Consider the following 22341-nt stretch of genomic DNA (forward strand, 5'->3'; position numbering starts at 1 on the left):
GTACATAAACTTTCACTTGGAATAACTTTACAATCTTTGCAATCTAAACGATTTAATTTTCTAATAAGAAAATAGTCAATCTGGGTTGTATTATATCCATTTTTATAAGTGATGAGATGCTCATTCCTTTTCTTAAATAAGGTATTAGCAATTGAAAAATCATAAGCTAAACAAAAATCCAATATGGTCTTGCCACCTTCATTCGTCGTTCCAAATCCATGGCCACCATGAATGCTTTTAAAATCATCTACCTCTCTACCAACATGTCCATTTAAATCTCCTCCAATAAAAACTCTTTCTTCAATAGGTATATTTTGTATTAATTCTTCTAAGTCATTCCAAAAATTTAATTTAGAACTCATATCCAAACCTACTTGAGGAGCATAAGCACTTATAATATTAACAATCTTATCATCAACAACAATCTTTAAAGCTATAATTCTATCTCCAATCCTATTAATTTTTATAACATTATCCTTTAAACTCTTATCTATAATAACACCTACACCATTTCTAGTATGACTCCTACCCGAATACCAAAGTTTAAATCATAAACTATCAATTTCTTTAGCCTTCTCTCCAACCCATTTAGTTTCCTGAATGCACAAAATATTTAACTTCCTATGAATCATAATATCTATTAATTCCATTAATTTTCCTGTAAGGGAACCTATATTCCAAGTTCCTATCCTAATTTTAATTTCATGGACTAGCTTCTTTTCCCACATTCCTCTTTGATGTGGGAACCCTTGCCTATTTAACACTGCACCGGGCGCCGGTGCAACGGCCCTTGCACACTTGTCACTGTATTCAGGCCATACAGCGCGTCGCTTCCAAGGGACGTCCTAGCATTAACACAATTTCTTAAAGGATTAATGTCATTATTGTTCGACAAGTTTTACGCTGGTTGTCGACTACCTAACGCAACCCTCCACTTTTCTCATCAAGGACTTGGGACTTGGCAACGGCAGTGTTAAATACATAAGAAAACTCAAAATACAAAATTGCCCCTTGGGTCACAACACTCACATAAACCAACCTAGGAGTAAAACATGAAATCCATCAAATAAAAACTAAAATTCAGAAAAATAACTCATAATTGAAGATTTAAATTATAGCCGTCGATTTACGACGCTTCCTGTGATAGCTGCGCCAAATCTTCGTACCGATGTCCGCATCACTCTTATAGTACATTCGGCTCCCATGTCTCGCAGTGCAGTGTGTGCGACCGCAACTTAGACCACCAGTGTCTTGCAACGCATATGTCAACAACAACTTCCACCCCAACATCTCGTAGCGCACCCGTCAGTTGAAGCTTTAACCCCAACGTCTCGCAGCGCACGCGTCAACCGTAGTTTCAACCCTAACGTTCTGCAGCGCACGCATTGACCATCAGGTCCCGTAGCCCTAGCAAGCGTCCATCGATTGAGCAGTGAGCGTCGATCACCTTGACCACCAGGTCATGCAAACCTAGCGAGCATCCATCAATTGAGTTGTGAGTGTCGATCGCGCAACCATCAGGATGGAGAAGCCTTTAATGAATGAAATTTAGCTATTAAATATCTAGCGACATATGCTTCTTTAAATGCTTTTTTGCTTTTGTTTTAGTTTTTTGTTTTTTTTTTGTATGCCTCTTTAATCTATAATATGTCTGTAATGAAACAATGGATTTATCTAGTAAAGCATTGGGAGAATTTTTAGTTGCCAATTTTTTTTTCATTTTCATATAATTGTCTTTGCGTAGCTACTGCAAAATTGAAAATTTCTGCATTGACATATGTAGGTTGAATGTTTTTTTGCATGACTCTTTCTGGACGAACAAGCAAAGTCTTAATTAACATCAGGAGTAGCTTGAGACAAAATTTGAGCCATAGAGCATCATTAATTTATTAAAGATTTTTTGATTATTTTGATCCAAGGGTACCTACATATGATATTTATTGATTTAGAGAAATTATATGCAAATAGCTGTTATCTTCTCAAACTAAAGAAATATTATGATTAGCTTTTTAACTTGGTCACAATTATTTTAAGTTATCATAATTTTTAAAATATGACTAAAATTTTTGAAATTAAACTAAAAAAATAGTATTAATTTCTTTTATTAAAGAAATGATTAATAAATTTTTTAGAAAAATTATATTTACTAAAAATATATATTTAATAAATTATTTAATTAAAAAAGACTAAAATACACCTATTTTTAACACCATTAAGTCCAACATCAATTAGTTTAGATTTTAGGATCAAATGTTACCGAGATAAGGAGTTGACGGACCAAATTGGTCCCTCAAAATAGTTGGGGATCTTTTGGTCTCTCACAAAGCACTGAGGGACCATTTTGATCTTTTTCTCCCAAAATAATTTACCCCGTTTTTTTGCACATCTTAAAACTTCAAAATAGTATTTTATAAGATCCTTCAAGTTGTACTGACCATTTAATTATATTATGCATAAAAGACATTCTGGTGATATATGGCTATAGAAATTAAAATGCGTTTTTAATCAAATTCTTGAGTTAAGAAATTTAATACTACTGTACATTGAATTCATGCACCATAGCATCACCTAAATTTCACTAATCTATTCATGCAACGGTGGGATGTTGTGAACGGCTGTGCTGGAAAATCTGACAGAAGCAAATTGAATGGTGGGAATAGTGGAGAAATATTAAGTAATTAATAAAAAATACATAAGGGGTTAACTTCCATTTAAGTTCCGTGGCTTTAGGACTTAATTTTTGCGAGCTGGAGCATAATTCGAGCACGGGGTTAATGCTGGAAGAGGGAAAATCAGCTGGAGGACAAATTGCAGGAGAAAGGAATAAGGAAAAAAGGAGAAAAAAGAATAAAGACACAAGAAATGAATTATTAATTACTGACTTTTATAGTTAACTTAGATTAAATTGGGCGTAAGATTAGGATAATTAATACTTAGATGTGATTAATAATGATAAATGCTAACCCTTGCAAATTAAGCATTAATTACTTTTGTTTTCATTGTTCATGTCCAATCAAGTTTTTTTTTTGTTTTTTAAAATAAGAAATTATTAAGACATCAAACATGTTCTTGATTTTTGTGAAAAAAACAAAATGAAAACAAAACAAATCCAAAGAATAGCTTAAACTAATCTTAACAGTGCATGCAACACTAAACAAAATTGAAAAGAGGAAAAATATTCGTAGATCCGACCATTAGTATTTGGAAAAGGCTGTGAGTGTTTATCTAAAATACCATTCCCACCTTCTGGTGTTCGTGCAAAAATTTTATTTTCCGTATTGAAAAAATCAGGTTGCTTTTTTCATTTATTACTATCTTTTGAAGAAAAAATCATACGTTTTAAGTAAAGATTTCTAAATAGAATATGCAATATGCAACTACTTTACACTGTTGGCTCTAACCTGACATTCTAATGATTTATTTATCACATTTAAGTTAAAATAAAGCTTGAAGGGTGAAAGACTAAATATGGTTTTGTGTTTTCATTTTCTTGTTTGTGTAAATTATGGTTTTATGTTGAAAATGACCTTTGGCATGGTCACCAACTTTTGTGTTCTAACTGTATATTCTTTCTTTTTGACTGATTAGGCTTATATGGGAATCCACAGACCAAACAATCTAAATGAAGCTGATTTGGCTCGTAGAAGACTAAATTTTGACGAGTTTTTTTACATGCAGGTAAATATACATCCATTCAAGAAAACATCGAAAAATTTTAAATTACTATTGTTTAAACATGAATATATATATATATAGGATGTGACAAACTTCAATTGACCATGAAATTATGCAGCAAAAAGCATGGTATTTGCGTTGTGAAAAAATTTGATCACCACTATGAGAAAATTACACTTTCTGCTTGAAAACATTCCTTTGTGATTGCTGTATTTGCATAAGATCTACAGGTTTTTTACTGATGTTAAAACATGAAATAAATTTATTCTTTTTTCTGTTTTTTTGCAATGGATTTCATGGTTCATTAAACTTGAATTTGATCTTCAAACATGACTAACCAATCTATAATTCATGCTAGATTGAATTGCCATTGAGCGGTTTATTGCTTACAATATTTTTTTCAGATGGGAAAAGGGCTTGTAAAATGGGTATATAACCTCTTAAGAAATGTCATTATGCCCTTGGCGTTGTTTAATGTTTCATACTTCATGGTGAATGCACTTTTTGATACTGAGCAGCTTTAGGCTTGGAAAGTTTTTATTTTTATTTTTTATAGTAATCAAACAAGGCTTGTTTTTTCTTAGCGTACACTTCAGTCCAGTCATGATTTTTTTTAGTTCTTCATACATTATCAATTGTGATGTCTGCCCCTTATGACGAAAAAGATTATTTCGGGGCCTAATTAATTATTTCATGTCTTTCCACTCAGCAGTTGGGGCGACTTTTTCAAATGCTTGGCTCACTAGGTACACAGATCGAGAAGAAAGAACTACTGTATAAATACAAATGCAACGGATTAAATGCTACTCCTGTGGAGGAATGGTCCACCCTTACTAAAAGCTTTTTAGAAGCTCTCCCATATTCCCTAACTCCAGGCCAGTTAAATGCTGTCTCTGAAATTATCTGGGATCTTAAAAGACCAGTCCCTATGAACAGACTTTTACAGGTATTTGCTGTCAAATTTTGTCTTATTGATGCCTATTAATTGTTTTTATTTATCTTACCTCATATAAATAAGAAAAATATTTGTTTTCCTAGTCAACTCTCACATTGAATTCTATGTGATTTTTTGGAAATTTTATTTTCCATATTGAAGCTTGTGAATATTCGAAACTTTTTCATATGCTTTCTCACAAACAGTTTTAAAACCTAAACTTTGTAGGTTGGACAACAATTTGAGGCAGAACAGATTCAGCCTGTGCATAAATTTGTAGAAAGACCACAAACGAGATCCTACTGCCTTGAATGGGATTCGCGATTAGTTGTTTTTTTTTTGTGCGGTGGTTATTAAACTGCTTAGCCAACTCCTTCCCATATAAGCTTTGGTTGGTTTCCCTTCTTTTAAACGCAATTTGTAGTAGTTCTCCGCAATTCTTGGGCTTGATCCCATTCTCAAGTCTCACGCATATGAGCTCTAATTTAAGCATCTCCCTCACCAAGTGCTTTACAACATCCACGACCCCCATCGCAATCTATTGCAAACTTCCTACTTGCTATTGAAAGTCCGCTTGTCCTCTTTAAATCCTGCAATGACTACTATAAGAAGAGGCATACACGTGAACTACACAATGCACTAGTAAGTAAAAGAAGATGCAAATAGCATAGTGTGCCATCAATTGTGAGGATCTTGCGTCTATTGTATCTTTAATTTGATTAGGGAGGTATAAACACCCTTTTGAGTCTGTCACATCTTTGATTTCACTAAGGCTTTGTCTTTTTTACTTGTTGATGTTGGATATTGGTTAATGGAGACCGAGTGATGGCTAGTATGATTATATGGGGGCTCTAGTAGTGTTGAGATACTTGTAACCTTTGGCTTGATCACAATTGGTGTTTTGGATAAGTTTTCAATTTATGTGATAGAAAGTCGAGGTTGAAGGGGCTTTTTGGTGGAGTAGATGTAGGAGGTCTAGAGGAGTGATTTTCGTGAAGCGAGATGTAAGATTTGAGGTGTAGATAGGGAGAGATAAAAAAATTAGGGTTAGGGTTAGGTTTGAGGAAGATGATGGTGAGGAAGAAGATGGAGGAGAAGAATAGAGGAATAATGAGAGAAGAAAACGGAGAGAAATGAAGAAAGAAGGAAGAAGAAAGAAAGTGGAAGAAGAAGGGAAGGAGGATTTTATCTTGGGTAGTGGCCGATTGGAGGGGAGCTTAGCTGGCGGCTTGCGTGAGAGAGAACCGAGAGAGGGAGAGAAGGGGGTGGGCTCCTTGCGTGAGAATGTCATAATTGTGACATGGGGCTGGTTGGATGAGAGAGTTTAAGTTAGTGGGGATGACAAGAGGGGTATTTAAAGGATATTTAGGAATTTCTATTTTTTAAAAATCGCTCTCTATTATTATTTATAATCATATGAATCAATTTTTTTTAATCATGCTTTGACTTGGTTGCCATCACGTCGTTGTCGTTATATCACCATCGTCATTCGAGCATGTCGTTGCCTCAATTCACATGTGAAAAACTTAAAATTTTGTTGATTGATGACCCCTATCTATATGTTTGTTGATCTTAGTTGTTTCTGTTTATCCGGACGCATTGGTGCTGTCTGTTGCACAAACGGAGGTTATTTCGATGATTTTGATTTTCGTTCAATGTACATCGGGTGAGTTTAGCATGATTTTGAGCTCTTTCTCTTTCTAACCTCACCTTGTGTTGTCGACTCGACCGTGACACTAGTATTGATGTCAACATATATATTTCGTCCTTCTTTGGATCTAATCTATTATATAAATCACTAAAAGCTAAATTATTTGCGTCACATATTGCTTTCTTAAGCTCCCTATAGACCGCTCTATATCTTTAACATTGGATTTTTACATATAAATCAAAAGCATCTTGTTTTTAATCTTTTCCTGCATATTTTGGTTCCAACACTAGATATTTTTATTATTAGGTGCATTTCCTTTTTATTCTCCCAGCATATGTTTTGTAACATTCTTAATTTATTTTTACCAATATTGAATCTTCCTCTCAATAATATTTTATTAGTATTCTTTAAATACTCCCATTTAATCTTAGGATAATATTGTACTTTATTTTTATATTTCACTTCTTTATCTAAAAATTCAAAACTAATACATGATGTTAGGTACATAAAATTTCACTTGGAATAACTTTATAATATTTGTAATCTAGATAATCTATTTTTCTTCAATGAAAATAATTAATATGAGTTTTACTATGTCGATTCTTTAAGTAATGAGATGCTCCCATCTTTTTTTAATTTAAATATTTTATCTCTCTACCAACTTGTCCATTTAAATCTACTTTAATAAAAAAATTTCTTCAAGAGGTATTATTTGTATTAATTATTCTAAATTATTTCAAAATTTTAATTTTAAATATATCTTCAAGCCTATTTGAGGAGCATAAGCATCTATGATATTAATAATTTTAGCATAATAATAATCTTTAAAGTATAATTTTATCTCCAATTCTATTAATTTCTATAACATTATCCTTCAAATTTTTATTTATAATCACACTTATATCATTTGTAGTACGACTCCTACCTGAATAATATAGTTTAAATCTTAAACTATCAATATCCTTGACTTTTTCTCTGACCCATTTAATTTTTTGAATACATATTATATTTATCCTTATTGATGAATTTGAATTGAAACTAGTTTGCAAAAGAATTTGAGAGTATTTTGAAAATAGTGCCCCTTCGTTTGAGATTTTCATTCAAAGCGGGCATCATCGAAAGAGAATGATTTGAATCATCTATATTTCGAATTAAGAGTTTTATTTTTAAAAGCAGGCCCTCTCCCCTTATGATGCCTATCATAAGGGTTTTTACATTTTTAAATTTTGCTACTTAGCATTTTTAACTCTACTTGCTTGTTCATAGAGGATTTATCATGAAAATTAACTTTATTAATCTATCACATAAACAAGGTGTCCTTGATTGTTTACATTTTATAATGAATTTATTCTTATAAGAGGTTTTGAAGGCCTAATGTGAATGCGGAATGAAACTTCTTCGTGGATTTTCATAATTAAATGAGAGCTTGATTTTACAATGATTCTTTTTTCTTAACATGTTCAAAATTTATTGCTCCAATATCCTGCATGGGGTTCACGTCTAGTCAATTCCAATCCTTTCAAAGAGTAAAATTTAATTTGAAATGTGATACTTATGACCTTGTCTATAGATAGGACAACTTGCTTGAGAGTATGCTTGTATGTTGATGAATTTAAGTTTGAAAGAAAGAGTTTGAAGTTTCAAAATTTTTTGCACAATTTTTTATGCAATTGCAGGCTTCCCAAGATGGAGTTCACATTTATTTTATTTTCTATTCACACAATATTCACAGACTTTAAATTTATACATTTAACATATTTATGGAAGCATATGTGGATGTACTTTCACATTTCTAAGTATGCCTATATGACACACTTGCACACTTACATAATTTTCAGTGCATTTGCATAGTGCGTTTGATGTGAAACAAACATGCGATGGAGTTACTTTAAGGAAATTAAAGAGAGCAGTTTTAACAAAATAATCCCACAATAAGTTTATTACTTATAACAATGATTAATCCTTAGAATTATTGGTTTTTAACTTGTTTAGACAGAGAAGAGCAAATCCGATTCCCAAACGATTTAAGAAACCACAAAGAGTAAATGTAAAACTACGACGATACACAAGAATCCATGACTTAATAATGAGAACTTTCACCTTTGGGGTCCATACGCTCAGCGTTTACACATTTTTTTTTCCATTTGGGTGTTATACACTTTTTTCACTACATTTGTGGTAGTGCGTTAGCACATTTTTTGGTACCTTTGCACCATACTCTTGGAGAACATGCGTACAAAATTTTGTTTGGTGTGTGACACATGATATACACTCTATCAAAATAGTCATATCACCTGTAATTTGCAAGAATGTACTATTTTGTCTCATGAAAATTTTTTATTTTGGGTTCACACGATTCGTTCTTGGGACATACTATTCATTCACGGGTTGAGTACAAATAACTTTTGTTGATTATACACTTCGCTTGTGGCACTTGTGCAACTCATGGCATGCACATCATGGACCACTCTATTTTGTTTGAAAGCCATTCACGCGAATCAATGCCAATAAGCAATCAATAGATTTAATTGAATCCTTCAAATTGGAGTGATATTATTTGTTTCCATGTTGGGAAGGATTTTCATGAGTTGGCCATTATAGCTTTTGGGTGAATTTTCATGGCGGGATTTTTGTGTATTTCCTTGTGTGTTTTCCCCCTTTCTACAATGCTTCATGCCTAATTTATACTTCTTGATTTAATGAAAAAAACAGCTTTTATCTTTTGAAAAATCTTGTGTCTATAAGAAGTTAGTTATGCCAAATTCGGATTCATTTGCAGATAAATTACAGTTAAAGTTTGCGAACTCCAACATTTCCTGCTATCTCTGTAAACTTGTTTCCCACATCCACATCATCTTACTATGGATTCAAACCACCTCATCTTAAAAAATTAAACCATGTTATTCTCATCAAAACACAACTCAAGCTGCCCACTTGTAACTGGTCCACAATGAAACTTTAAAATTTTGTAATCACAGACCAAATCAACCTAAAATCATCACCATTAGTTAGCTAACATCCTAACTTCCGATCTGGAGTTCCTTATAATGTTCAACTAAAGGAAACTCAACTTTTCTCTACAATAAAGTTTTAGCTAGAAACTTGTTTCAAAACTCTAAAAGTAGTTACTGTATTCCTTTTCCTTCATCAATCTTAAAATTTTATCCACCACTCCAAAACTCCAAAAAATCTTTTAATCCTCTCCCTGTCACATCTCAGTATGTGTGGTAGAATATAAACTACATAAAAATTAAATTCCATCATATTGCCCACTTTACTTGCAGGGTGAAGTCATACTATTGGGCCAATTTTAGCATTTGAGTTGTTAGTCACACGTATTCTTCTAATCTCTTCCCACCTCACATCTCAGTATTTTTGTAAGACATTGCCCTTTGTACAATTCACAAATATGACAATAAGCCCCATGTTATAAATTGAATTTTGGGATTTCTATTAGATCTATGATCATACTAATTGAACTTTGGGTTTCAATCGATTTTGGGCTTAACTCATGAAACTAATTTTAGTTAGCACAATGCCAATGATCCTATTAAATCAAAACTCTGTTTTCGAAAGGATGTATGCTTCATCCCAGGTTAAACTTAAGATTAACTCCTGATGCAATCAAATTGATCTCAAATTACATACAAACTAGGAAATCCTTAAAATTACCACAAAATGACAATAGTATGAAAATAGTGACGACACATACGACTTTATAACATAAAACTCATAAAATTGCTTTTCAATCATCGAGAAGAAAGATACAAATGGAGTAGTCACTTGTGGAGAGAAGAAAGAGAGGAGAAGCCCAAGAAGAAGAGAAAGGGGTACATAGCTCGCAAGCTATCAAAGAAGGACCCTCAGGTTTTCTTTCCAAAAATCATCACATAACCTTCTTTTTTTAATACAAAACATCACATATTTATAGGAGAAAATGGGCAACCAAACAGCCCAAAATACCTCCAACCGAACATATCAAAACAGGGAATACAAAAGGCCAGCAGGAGATCCAGGAGAAGCAGTCGAAGGGCCACATAGGGAATCAGAACAGGCAGCCATGGGGAGACAGGAACGAACGCACAAAGGGAACCAGAACAGGCAGTCAGGGGAGAAGAACCAGCCACGGGACAGGAGCCAGGCGGGGAGGGAACCGAAGGGCCAACAGAGGGGGAAAGAAAGGGGAATGTTCCTAATTTATGAGCTGAAAAAGCAGCAGCCAGCTTTAATGAGCTGATTTTAGTAGATGACATAGCAGCTCAGCCCAAAAATACAACCCAAAATCAATTGCCCCCCTTTGCCTACATCAGATTCTTCCCCAGTTGAAAGAGCTCATCTCCTGGTGAGGATGTTTTAGATTTTTTTCGACGAGACGAAGGATCCACATATGGTGTGCGCTATTTTGTTGACATGTTATAAAATTCAAATTATAAATTGTAATGAAAATTTTAAGGTTTATATATTAATATCATAATTAATTATTAATGGATTAAACATTGGATTAATCAAATATCAAAAAATTTAAGAGATTTAAGATTTTTGTAGGATTTAAAGCTGCCATTTTTTCTATTTGGCGGATTTAGGCTAAATTATGTTTAAATCCAGCTCAAATCTATTGATGTAATTTTTTGCAGGATTTAAAGTTGTCGTTTTTGCTCTTTGGTAGTATATTTATGCTTATATTTTGCTATAATCAATCTATTATTAGCTATTTAATGGTATTTAATATTAATAACTATACATTTTTTAATTATTTGATATTGAGTGCTATGCTTAAAATAGCGTGCGCCATTCTGTGCGTCATGGCTTCACAGGGAACTTTGCACCGTGGTGTGCCATTCGCCGTTGACAAGTATGATTCTAATTGATAGGGCACTAATGGAGGATAATCACTGTGGTTAATTCTTCTCCATATAGATCAGCATCATGTGCCTATTTGGTTTCTATGCATGTTTTAATTTTGTTTAATGTTATAAATATTTAATAGGATACATTATTTCTTGTGATATTAATTAGAGATAGTTTTAGTGCATGTTTAGGATCTTATTTCATATAAAGGGTGCCTTAGTTTTGTACGAACGCGATTATGAATTATTTAAGTAGATACTGTGATGTAGAACGGAAACACGCTTTGCTAGGGACAAATCTCCTCTCCATGTATTTTTTTTTTTGACAGCAAGTTCAGATTTCACCAAAAATCTGAGAAGAAAATTCTCAGATTTTCTCTTGAGAAAATAGGGGTAGGGGAAGGAAGAGTTTGGTTGAAGACTTAAGGGAGGATTTAAGGCCCTTCTTTCTTGCAATCAGATATGCTTCTTCTATATGAGACTACAGCTAATAGATCTTTAGATCAGTCATTTGACAATCTTTCTGTCATAATGCCTGTAAGTTGAGAATTTGGATTAAACAAGAATTTGTACCTTAGTCATCTCAAACTCTAAATTTGCCTGATACCTGAATTTAGTGTGATTTTCCGGGAATTTATTTCTTGTTTCCAATCTTGTATCCATTTTATCTACTACCTTGCCTGTTTTATGCTGGATATTTTATTCATACCTGCCCTTGTCTCTGGAAAACTAAGACTCGTTGAATATGACGGTAATTTTGCTCTCTTAAATTGAGCATTTGAAATTTAGTCTAGTTTTAATGCCAAAGGTACTGATTATTCATCTTTTTTGAAGTGACTAATTTTCTTCTATGTATGTTTCATGTGTTGTCTAGCCATACATAGAACAAAATTATAAATGTCATTATGATGATTTTGGTTAATTGCAGGGTGATGTTGGCTGTGGGAAAACAGTTGTTGCTTTCCTTGCTTGTCTGGAGGTTATTGCATCAGGTTTTCAGGTTCGTTTAGCTGTTGTTTTTATTATTCTCAATGCTTGGTATACTCTATATTCGAGTAATTATTTTTACCCTTAAGTACTTTAACCTTTAATGAGTTATAATATTGCGTGGTCATGTTCTAGGCTGCTGTCATGGTACCAACCGAGCTAGTTTCCATTCAGCATTATGAGCATTTAAGTTCATTGTTGGAGAATATGAAGGAGGACCACTGCAGACTTTCTATCGTTTTACTAACTGGTTCCACTCCTTTAAAGCAGTCAAAGATGATTCTTAAGGCATGTACATATTTGTCCTGGCACGCATAATTTTAAAGTTCACTGATTCTTGTTAATCAACAGGGCCTTCAGAATGGTGATATTAATATGGTCATTGGGACACATAGCTTAATTGCTGAAAAGGTGGAGTTTTCAGCTTTACGTTTTACTGTCATTGATGAGCAGCATCGCTTTGGTGTTATCCAGAGGGGAAGTTTTAACAGTAAGGTATATTGATGTATAACAGTAAAAGCAACTTGGCATCTTCAATTTGATTTTAAATGCATTTGTGCAAGCTTTAAAAGTGCCCGAAGATTTTTTTTCTTTCTATTCTCCAACTTTGTTATTTGGGTGCTTATAATGGTTTTTCACTGGGGTATTGGCAAAATTAAGATGCAACTACGTCTTCGTATCTGTCGGGATTTTCTACTGATGGTGTATTAGATTTTCTATGCGCTTTTTACGTGTGAATGTACAAATAATTTTAGGGGCTCACTTGGTTTCTTGAAGTTAGAAACCATGTTTTGAAAACCGTTGAAGTTTGTTAAATTTATCATTTGTTTGGATGTATTCATACATTAGTATTTATTTCAAACTCCACAAATTTTTACAAAAAATCCATAAAAATATGAACTCATTTTCAGTCTCAAGATGAGTGAAAAACAAAATTATTAGTGTCTAAATAATGATTTCCATTTACAAAATATCAAATTAGCTGTAAAGTCAATCCTGTAACATTTGATGAAAACAATAGTAAATAGAAGGTAAACACAATATAAGGTTATCAAACAAAGAATCCTCCAACTTTTGATGCAGAATCCTCAAGGCAAGGACATTTGAAAGCCAAGCATGGGTTACTGTAACTTTAAAAATTTTAATAATCCAAGACTAATTCCATGTGTATTTTCTAGGTCCTATTCTTGGAAAAACTAAAGCTTAATTAAAGATAAACAATGTTTATTTCTATCTATTCAAATTAATTTTAAAGAATAAAACAGCATATAAAAAAAATTAATAGTGGGCCAAAAACTCGTTTGGTTCAACCCTTTAGGTTTGACTTTAGAGAAATTGAGTTCATATGAACCAATGAATTTGATGAGGACATTGGAGATCAATGGCTACGATCTTGAGTTATTTATTTATATGTTCTCTGTACTAGTTTATTTTATATTGTTGTTTTTCCCTTTATAACCTTACGGGTGGTCATGTAGTGTTGTAGCCCGAAGGGCATTTTAGCCTTTTATTTTTTTTCTTTTCATGAGGCCTATTTATAGGCTAGTTGTTTTGTATTTTGGGATGATGATTTGTTGATGAAATCTTATGTGTTTTTTTTTTTCTTCTTGTGAGTGCACTAGAGAGAAGGGAGAGAGCTCAAGGTGAGCAAGCGCAATACCCATTAGTCGTTGGAAGAGTCTGCGACTCGTGGTTTTAATTTATCTTCTTCTTATCCTCCGTTTCCTCCACCCCACCCGCCGACTTCTCCTAGCCTTGACCGCCGGCCATCTTCCCCGCCCAATCACCCCACAACTCCATCACCTCAAGCCCACCCGCTACCATAGCTTCATCCAACCCAACACCTAGCCGCCTCCCTCCTCTTCATGCTGTCGGCCTCCCCTCTTGCCCCATTCCATTATGATGATTCCAATTGTCATAATTCCCCTCTTAAATTAACTCCAAGAGGAAAGGAAAGAAATTAATTTTATTTGAAATTTGAAATTCAAATTTCAAATAATTTTCTTTTTTGCAAATCCTAATTAGGAAAGTGCATAAAATCAATCCTATTTGAAATTCAAATTAGATTGGATTTCTTAATGTCTTTCCTAATTCCCATGAGTTATTTTAGAAACCCTTAAATTCCTCCCCACATTCCATTATATATATATAGCATGTGCATGTTGATTGAGAGTAAATCTCTTATGGTACTTGTTGGGAATGTAATATACCCACATGCATGATATGGAAATAGCTTTGGAGAAGGAATGAAATTGAAAGTACCTTAATTGATATTATTTAGTCAGGATCTTCTACGATGGTAGTAATAATTATAGAAAATGACTGATGTAGACAACTAGATAGAAAAAAGCCACAACGGGAGAACACCAGGACAAGTAAAACATTTCTCGATTCAAACTTAGAATGCCAACATCAAACAAACTTAAAAACAAATGAAAGCCAAGCAAACGAAAACTAAATTAAAAATAAAAACAACTATCCTCAGAACAACCGACTAGCGATCACCTCACATGCAACGAAAATAGTGGGTAGATAAAAGATGTGCTGAAGGGCATGTAAACCAAGGGTCCACCACAGCTACTTGGGCCAACGTCCACCGAAACTCCTCCGGCAAATGCTACCAAACCAGCCAACCAACACCTCCAATGGCTCAAGAAGAAAGATAGAAGTGGAGTGGAACTTGCGGAGAGAAGAAAGGGATAAGAAGCCCAAGACGAAATTGTAGAGAGGAGATGAGAATTTGAACAAGCTCGCAAGCATTCCAAAGAAGAAACCCTCAGAATTTTTAAGAGAACTTAGCTCAATATTCAACAACCTTTGATGCACTAAAATATCTCATATATATAGGAGAAAAGGGGCAGCTAAACAACCCAAAACCACCTCCAACCGATCCAATCAGAACAGGGGTAATGGAAGGCCAACAGACGGTCCAGAAGCAGCACCCGAAGAGCCACATGGGGGATAGGAACGGGCAACCAGGGGAACCAGAATACGCAACCAGGGGAGAAGAACCCGCCATGGGACAGGAGCCAGGCAAGGGAAACCGAAGGGCCACAGGGAAGGGGAAAGAGCAAAGACCACTCCACATAATGAGCTAATAAATGAGATGAATTTCCAAAAAAAATGAGCTGAAAAAACAACAGCTCAACATTAATGAGCTGGAGCATAGCAGCTCCCAAAACACAGCAAAAAGCCGAGCAGCCAAGCCCAAACCGAGAACCCACCAGTAGCCCAAGAGCCAAGGCACCAAAGTAACTAGCACACCCAAAGTTTGCCAAGCACAAAGCACAACCTACTCATGATCATTGGTTGCCTTCCATCATAAGGTAGCACAAAAAAAATTCAAAAATAATTATAGCATTCAAATTACAATAAGAATTAAAATAAAAATTGAAATTTGTATGCATCAATGACAATACATGATATGGGCTATATATGAATATGCATAACATTTATGGTCATTCTCAAAATAAATTTTGAATAGAGCTACTTTAATTATAGAAAATACTGAGGACAATTTATCCGCGCGCGTGAAATGAAAAAGGTTTTGGTAAATGTATTGTAAATGAAAATGGAAATGCCTTAATTGGTACTATTTAGATAATGTCTCTAGTGACGATTGTATTAATTATGCAAAATGATAAAACAAGATATATGAGCCATATATGGTGTTTTCTTGTGTAGCTTTTGAAGTATTCAATTTGTTTTTTATTGAATGGACTTAAGGTTAGATGATGTTGGAGGCGATAGTGTTGCAGTGAATTCATGATTTATTGTTGCCTTAGATCTGTAGTTAAAAGGTTTTTCCTACATCTTCCAACAGCTGTTACTAATGTATCTCGTCTTATGATAATGACTGCACCAAAGTCTATTCATCTCCTTGCGTCTAGTACGTCCATTGTTGAATTGGGTTCCATGTACTGTAAAGTCAAGGTCACCAAGATATAGGGATTAATCTTAAGTCTTAAGGTGCGCCTCACAATCAAAATTAAATAAAGTTGTCTTGTATTCAAGAGGAAAAAGTTCATATGTAAAAATTGTAAACAGAAACATATAAATGTAAGTATAAGGTAATGAATAATATTCCAATGCATTAACTTAGTTTTTTAACAATACTTCAACATGGATAGCATATGCAACTAATAAAAGAGAAATGAATGAAATAACTTTGTAAGCAACAACTATCAAAACCCATAAAATATTTATAATTTAAACCCAAACATCAAATCTATAAAATAATTACTGTTGAGTTTGCTCTTCTAGTGATGGTCTAGCATACAACCTGGTAGAATTTGTTAAAATAATACTTTTATCATTAATAAATTTGACATTAAAACTTAGTAGATAATTTTAATTTATTAAATTATAAATCACAATATATAGAGTATGCATTATGAATAATAAAAGAGGCTCAGTTTGCAAGTAATAATATAATAGATGACATCAAATCACTAGATTAAAATAATAATTTATGACATGAATGACTATAAGTATCAATTTCTTGAAGAAGATTTTCAATATGGGATGTTCATGATCATTCATATAAGAGTAGTCGTCAAAGTATTTCTATGAAAATAGATTTATGTACGGTCACATTAAGCATATTTATAATGTCCAAAGATGACTCATAAATCATTTGTCATAATTCTCTTATGTTTGTGTATATATCTATAGTAAGTTTTTGGAAGATGCCTTGAATCAGAAAGGTTATCACCAACCTATGGAATTCTAATTATTTCCAAAGGAGTTGTCACTTTGTGGACTTATCTATATGTCCGTTGTAAACAAGTAAACACATTTTATCCATATCATGAGAAAATGTTTAACGATTATTCTGTAATTATTATGATTAATACTAGCTAAGTAGTAAAATATGATTTGCATAAGCAAAACTTATTGTATTTAACCAAGGTAATATGCATAAGAACAATTTTCGTTATCATATTATCATTTCAAAATTAAGAAATTTATGTTGCAATTAAATATGAAAAATCTATTTATCCTCATGATATCTCATGATGGATATTAACTAAGAACCATAAATATATTCAACAACAATTGAAGGTGAATTCATTATTGACATTCTACTAAATATCTTAGGAACCTACTACAAGCATCAATGATAACACACCTAAAAAGCCCCAGTATTTATCTTTTGTAGATTTCTTCTCCCTTCGAAGTTTTTGCTGAAGGCTTCAAAATCTTTATGATTCCTCGATGTTTATTTTCTAACAAGGCTTCCAAGTATCATAGTTATCTTTTGTGCCTTTTGTTATCTTTTCATACTTGACCACACTCTCTGCAAAACCAATGTCTTAATCCTTGGACAACGACTCTACAGCAAGGGAAATCCTAGAACTTGGAACCAAATTTAAATTTTCTTTTGGATTTGGAGGCTCTTGTACTTGCACTTGCTAATCCCATTGCGGTGGTTACATGAACAACTACAGGCATCAGCATTTATCTTACTCTGCTCGTTACTGTAGCATCTCGTGTCCTTCCAATTTTGTGAACTCAACAATGATCAGGACGCTCATTAGTCTTATGATTCAAATGTGGGCACTCAGAGTGTTGACTCTCTAGCGGATAGGTTGTTTCAGATTCTATTTACCAGAAGAGATAAAATCATAAAAAAAAACTATCATCAAGCTAGAATCCTTAAGATATCGGTTGTTGAATTGTCAAGCTAGAATATCGGCCAGGCAAGTACCATCAGCAGAAACTTCTCATAAATTTCATAATGCAATACTAATTCCGACTGTCTATACCTAAGGTCCTATTTACAGAAGAAAACTTAAACATGGTTTAGGAAAAAATAGTCAATGTCTTTATTACATTCAAATTAATATTAAAAATTTTAAAAAATAAATAAGTTTCTACTAAAAATCATCAACAACAACAACAACAACATCATCAAGTCTTTGTCCCACTACGTGGGGTCGGCTACATGAATCCTTTTTCGACATTGTGTTCTGTTAAAAGTCAAATTCTCATTTAAATCTAATAAAGAAAGATCATTTCTAATAATTTCTAATCAAGTCTTTTTAGGTCTACCTGTACCTTTCTTAACATAAGTCAAATCTAATACCTCAACTTTCCTAACCGGGTCATCGGAAGGCCTCCGTTTAATGTGACCAAACCATCTAAGACGACTCTCTCTAATCTTATCTTCCACTGGAGCTACTCCAACCTTTTCACATATATGCTCATTTCGTATCCTATCTCTAAGGGTAAAGCCACTCATCCACCTAAGCAATCTCATCTTTGCAACACTTAACTTAGTATTATTGATGTGAAACGTACATGTGAAGATGAGTGGCTTCCGAAAATTTGCACGCTTAATATTTCGAGAACAATATTAAATAAAATTTATGCCGATTTGAAAGCTAAGATAAAACATTAAGGCGATAAAACAAGCTTAGGTTAAATTATATGCATAGGAGTTAAGATTGTAAAATAGCCTATTTAATCTAACATTGCATACATGAATGATTTTCAACAATAAATCCCAATGCTAACAATAAGATTAGTCTCTACAAGAAGATCCCTCAATCAACTCTTCCAATTTCTAGGCGTTAGCGGAGAAGTATTAACATTATCTTCATGACTATAATAATAACCACAAGCAAGGATGTAACTAGGAAAATAAAAGAGAGAGGGAAAGAGTTCACCGAATTCTGGTTTGGGGCTTTGGGGGGAGCAACTAGAAGGCCTTTTCGGTTATGACAGTCGCCTCCTTTGCCTGAATTTCATCTGGACAGCGACCCGGATCCTGTTCGACGACTTGGGACTGCAGCTGGAGGACTTGGGAACAGCAGAACTGCTGTTTCTGCTGCTGTAGTTCTTCCGGACAGCAGCTTCCTTTGTTCTGAGTCTCATGACAGCACTTAGAACTTGTCCAGAATTCTGGACAGCACGTTGGAGAGGAGAAATTTAGGATTTGCCACCTTCTGGATGCACAAAAGCTAGGGAAATGTGGTGGGGAGTTCTGTGGACAGCTGTGGGAATAATGTTAGAATTTAATGACTTGCTTAGGTGGCACGTGTAGTTAAATTCAGATTAAGTGAAATTGGCGGGATGAATCTGAATTTGAATTCAAATTCAAATTAAGAGAATTAAAGTGGAAGAGAGAAATTGGGGGAGAGGGGAGGCGGTATGGGGAGGTGATTATGGAGTTTTAATTGGGAGCATTTAATGAAAGTGGAGAGGGAGAGGGGGGGAGGGCTGGCCATATGGGAGCTAATTTGGGATTTGATTTAAGATATGTGGGCCCAAGGAATTTAGCTAATTGGAATAAATCAAATCTGAATTTAAATTCAGTTTTGGTTAAATTATGGAGGGAGATATTTGAAATTCAAAAATATGAATTGAATTCAATTAAATACCCTTTCCTAATTGAGGGAAGTTGTTTCAGGAAGGTATTTGTGGGCTTTGGGATTTGAATTTCATGATTCCATGGGAGAGGGAGAGGTGGCCGGTGGCATGGGGGTGGAGATGGGGACGGGCCGTGGTGGTGACAGTGGCTTTGGGAGTGGCGGCCGGTGGCTGGGTAGGCCAAGGTAGCCGGCGGGTTGGGGGAAGCAGGGGTTTGGTTTAGGGGGGTGCAGGCCGGCGGGTTTTGGGGTGTTGGGAAAAGGAGGAGAGGTCGGAGGAGATGCGAGGAACAAAAAGTAGAGCCGCGAACCTTGGACCCTTCCAAAGGTTGACGGGTATTGCGATTGCCTACACCTTGGGTCTTCCTTCTTCTCTCAAACACTCAACATTGTGAGAGACAAAGAGAAATATGAATTTTCATTAATCAATCATCACCCCAAATTACAAGTGAGCTAGTCTATAAATAGGTCTCATGAAAAGAAAAGAAACAAAGACTAAAACGTCATTCGGGCTACAACACCATATGATCACCCCTAGGGGTGGGAAAACACAAAAATTAAAATAAACTAGTACATAAGACGTAGCCGTTGATCTTCCGATGTCCTCATTAATTATGCTTCTCTTTTAATGGCCAACATTCGGCACCATAAAGCATTGTAGGTCTCATCACCATCTTATAGAATTTTCCCTTAAGTTTGAGGGAGACTTTTCTATCGCACTACAAGCCCGATGCATTCCTCCTCTTCAACCATCCAACTTGAATTCTGCTGATAATACTAGAATCAATTTGACTATCACTCTGAACAATAGATCCAAGATATCTAAAACGTGCAAAATTAAAAAAGACTTGGAAACTAGCAGAGTTCTTTTATTTTGTTGCTTGGTTCTCTTCTTTGGTTTTATATGTGAAAATTTGAGTTATAATCAACAGTTGTCTTTCGGCATCAGTTTATGGGGCTTTGTACATAGCACATCCTAAAATGTTTTTGCAAATAATTTGATGTAGAACAAAAAAGGGCCAAGCGTGCGATGTTTCTTTAAGTTGCAATGGTTATAGTCATTTTATTATGTCTTAATGTTTATGCCGAAGTCCTTGAAGTTTCTTGATAAATATAGATAATGGCCTTAATTTTTTAATTTGCATTTTCTATTTGTAGCAGGGTTATACAAAACCTTGTGAGCAAAGTTAGAATCTTAGCCTCCTATTATGTATTGATAGATGTCTATGGCTTCATTTTATGATTATGAATGTGAAAAGTATGAGTTTTCAACTTTCAAGCCCCTTGGATCTCTCTCTTATTCTCCTCTGCGTGTGAGTGGTGATGAGTTAGGATTAAAATGAAAGTCTTATGTTATGTGCTGTAATAATTTCCCTTGAATATCTATAAAGTTAAGCTCTTCCATCCTTTCTCCCTTCTTCGCTTCTTCACTATTTTTCTCCATCGTATGTTTCCATGAATGTAGCAAATTCAATTAGATGATTCTTGCTTGCCTTTTTTATCTGGATCTGTACATGTATGGTTTGGGCTATAATCATCTGCTCTATTGGTTACGTTTACCCGTATTTGTATTCCTGTACTTTCTCTTGAGGACATATTTATGAGTTTATATGTCAGCAGTTATATTCTGCGTCACCTTGCTTAAGAATGAGTAATACAACACGGGACGACTCAAGTGAAGATAAGGTTTTTATGGCTCCTCATATTCTTACCATGTCAGCAACTCCAATTCCACGAACTTTGGCTTTGGCCATATATGGCGATATGTCTCTAACTCAGGTATCTTGAATTACAATTGACATGTTGCTGTACAAAGAAGTATTTATTATATTGTTTATTCCTTTTCTCTTTCACTTGCATCAGATAGATTACCACATGATATTATGTGAACATTGGAAAATTGTCTAAATTTTTAGGTTTAACCTTTTTTTGGGCGGATTGTATTTTTGTCTGCAAAAACGGGAGGAAATTATTATTTTCCCTGAACATCTTTTATTGCCCAAATTTCCCTTTTCCCATTGAACTTTTTGCTGAAACCCTCACTACGACAGCAAACCTAAGAAAGAACTCTAGAGGCTATGAAGCTCATATTATTTGAAGGGAAGCAACTATCTTAAGTGGTACAAAATTGTGATGACCTTTTTGAGAAGGAAAGTGAAAGATCCATCACCTTATGGATCTACTTCCCGAGTCGAATGACCTAATGTTTGTACTTTGGGATTGATGTAGGCAAAAGGGGAGGGTCAAAACATTTTGAATTATAAATTTGGTGAGCTTCTAGGTCCTTTGCTAGAATCAGCTCATTAATGTCTAGTAGAGAGCCTTTTTACCTCATAAATTGAGGTTCATTTCCCCATTTGTTGTCCTTTTGGTTCCCGTGGATGGCCCTTTGATTTTCCGTGCTTGGGCTCCTTGGTTTCCCCGGTTGGCTGCTGGTTTTTCGTGCTGGGTGGCCTTTCCCGTGCCTTGGTACTTCGGTTCCGTGCGGGCCTCCTTGACTTTTGCGACTGCCTCTTCGGGTTCCGCCTGGGCTGCTTTCCCGTGGCTTTTGGGGGGTTTTCCCGTGGCTTGTGATGCTTTGTTTCTAGTGTAGAATTATGTGTTGATTGTTGGCTTTTCATTTACTTAGAATATGAAGAGTTTTGGGCTGTTTGTATTCCACTCTCATGCCTATATATAGAGTTGTTTGTGGCTGTTTTAAAAATGTTATATGGATGATTTTTGGAAATGTAAACCTGCGGGTTTTGTTGGAAAAGCTTGCGAGCTTGTCCCATTCTCCTTCTCATCTCCTATAGGAAAGACTTGCGAGTTCTTTCCACCATTCGTCTTGGCTTCTAACCTCTTTCGTCTCTCCGCAAGTACCACCTCACATGT

At 34.7% G+C, this 22341-nt stretch overlaps 1 protein-coding gene across 9 annotated transcripts in view; it reads left to right on the forward strand.

The window, feature by feature from the left end:
- Positions 1–22341, forward strand: part of LOC110106390 (ATP-dependent DNA helicase homolog RECG, chloroplastic) — a 108654-nt gene that overhangs the window by 55562 nt on the left and 30751 nt on the right. For 8 of the 9 annotated variants that reach the window (XM_028700949.1, XM_028700945.1, XM_028700947.1 and 5 more), the window contains 6 exons: positions 3589–3678; positions 4385–4621; positions 12036–12107; positions 12230–12382; positions 12446–12589; positions 21088–21246. In XM_028700949.1, the coding sequence (XP_028556782.1) occupies positions 3589–3678; positions 4385–4621; positions 12036–12107; positions 12230–12382; positions 12446–12589; positions 21088–21246 (855 nt within the window). The remainder of the gene's footprint in view (positions 1–3588; positions 3679–4384; positions 4622–12035; positions 12108–12229; positions 12383–12445; positions 12590–21087; positions 21247–22341) is intronic. The other variant, XM_020836282.2, reaches the window with a different exon arrangement.

Source organism: Dendrobium catenatum, unplaced genomic scaffold (genome assembly GCF_001605985.2).
Source record: "Dendrobium catenatum unplaced genomic scaffold, ASM160598v2 fragScaff_scaffold_1608, whole genome shotgun sequence".
Taxonomy (NCBI): Eukaryota; Viridiplantae; Streptophyta; class Magnoliopsida; order Asparagales; family Orchidaceae; genus Dendrobium; species Dendrobium catenatum.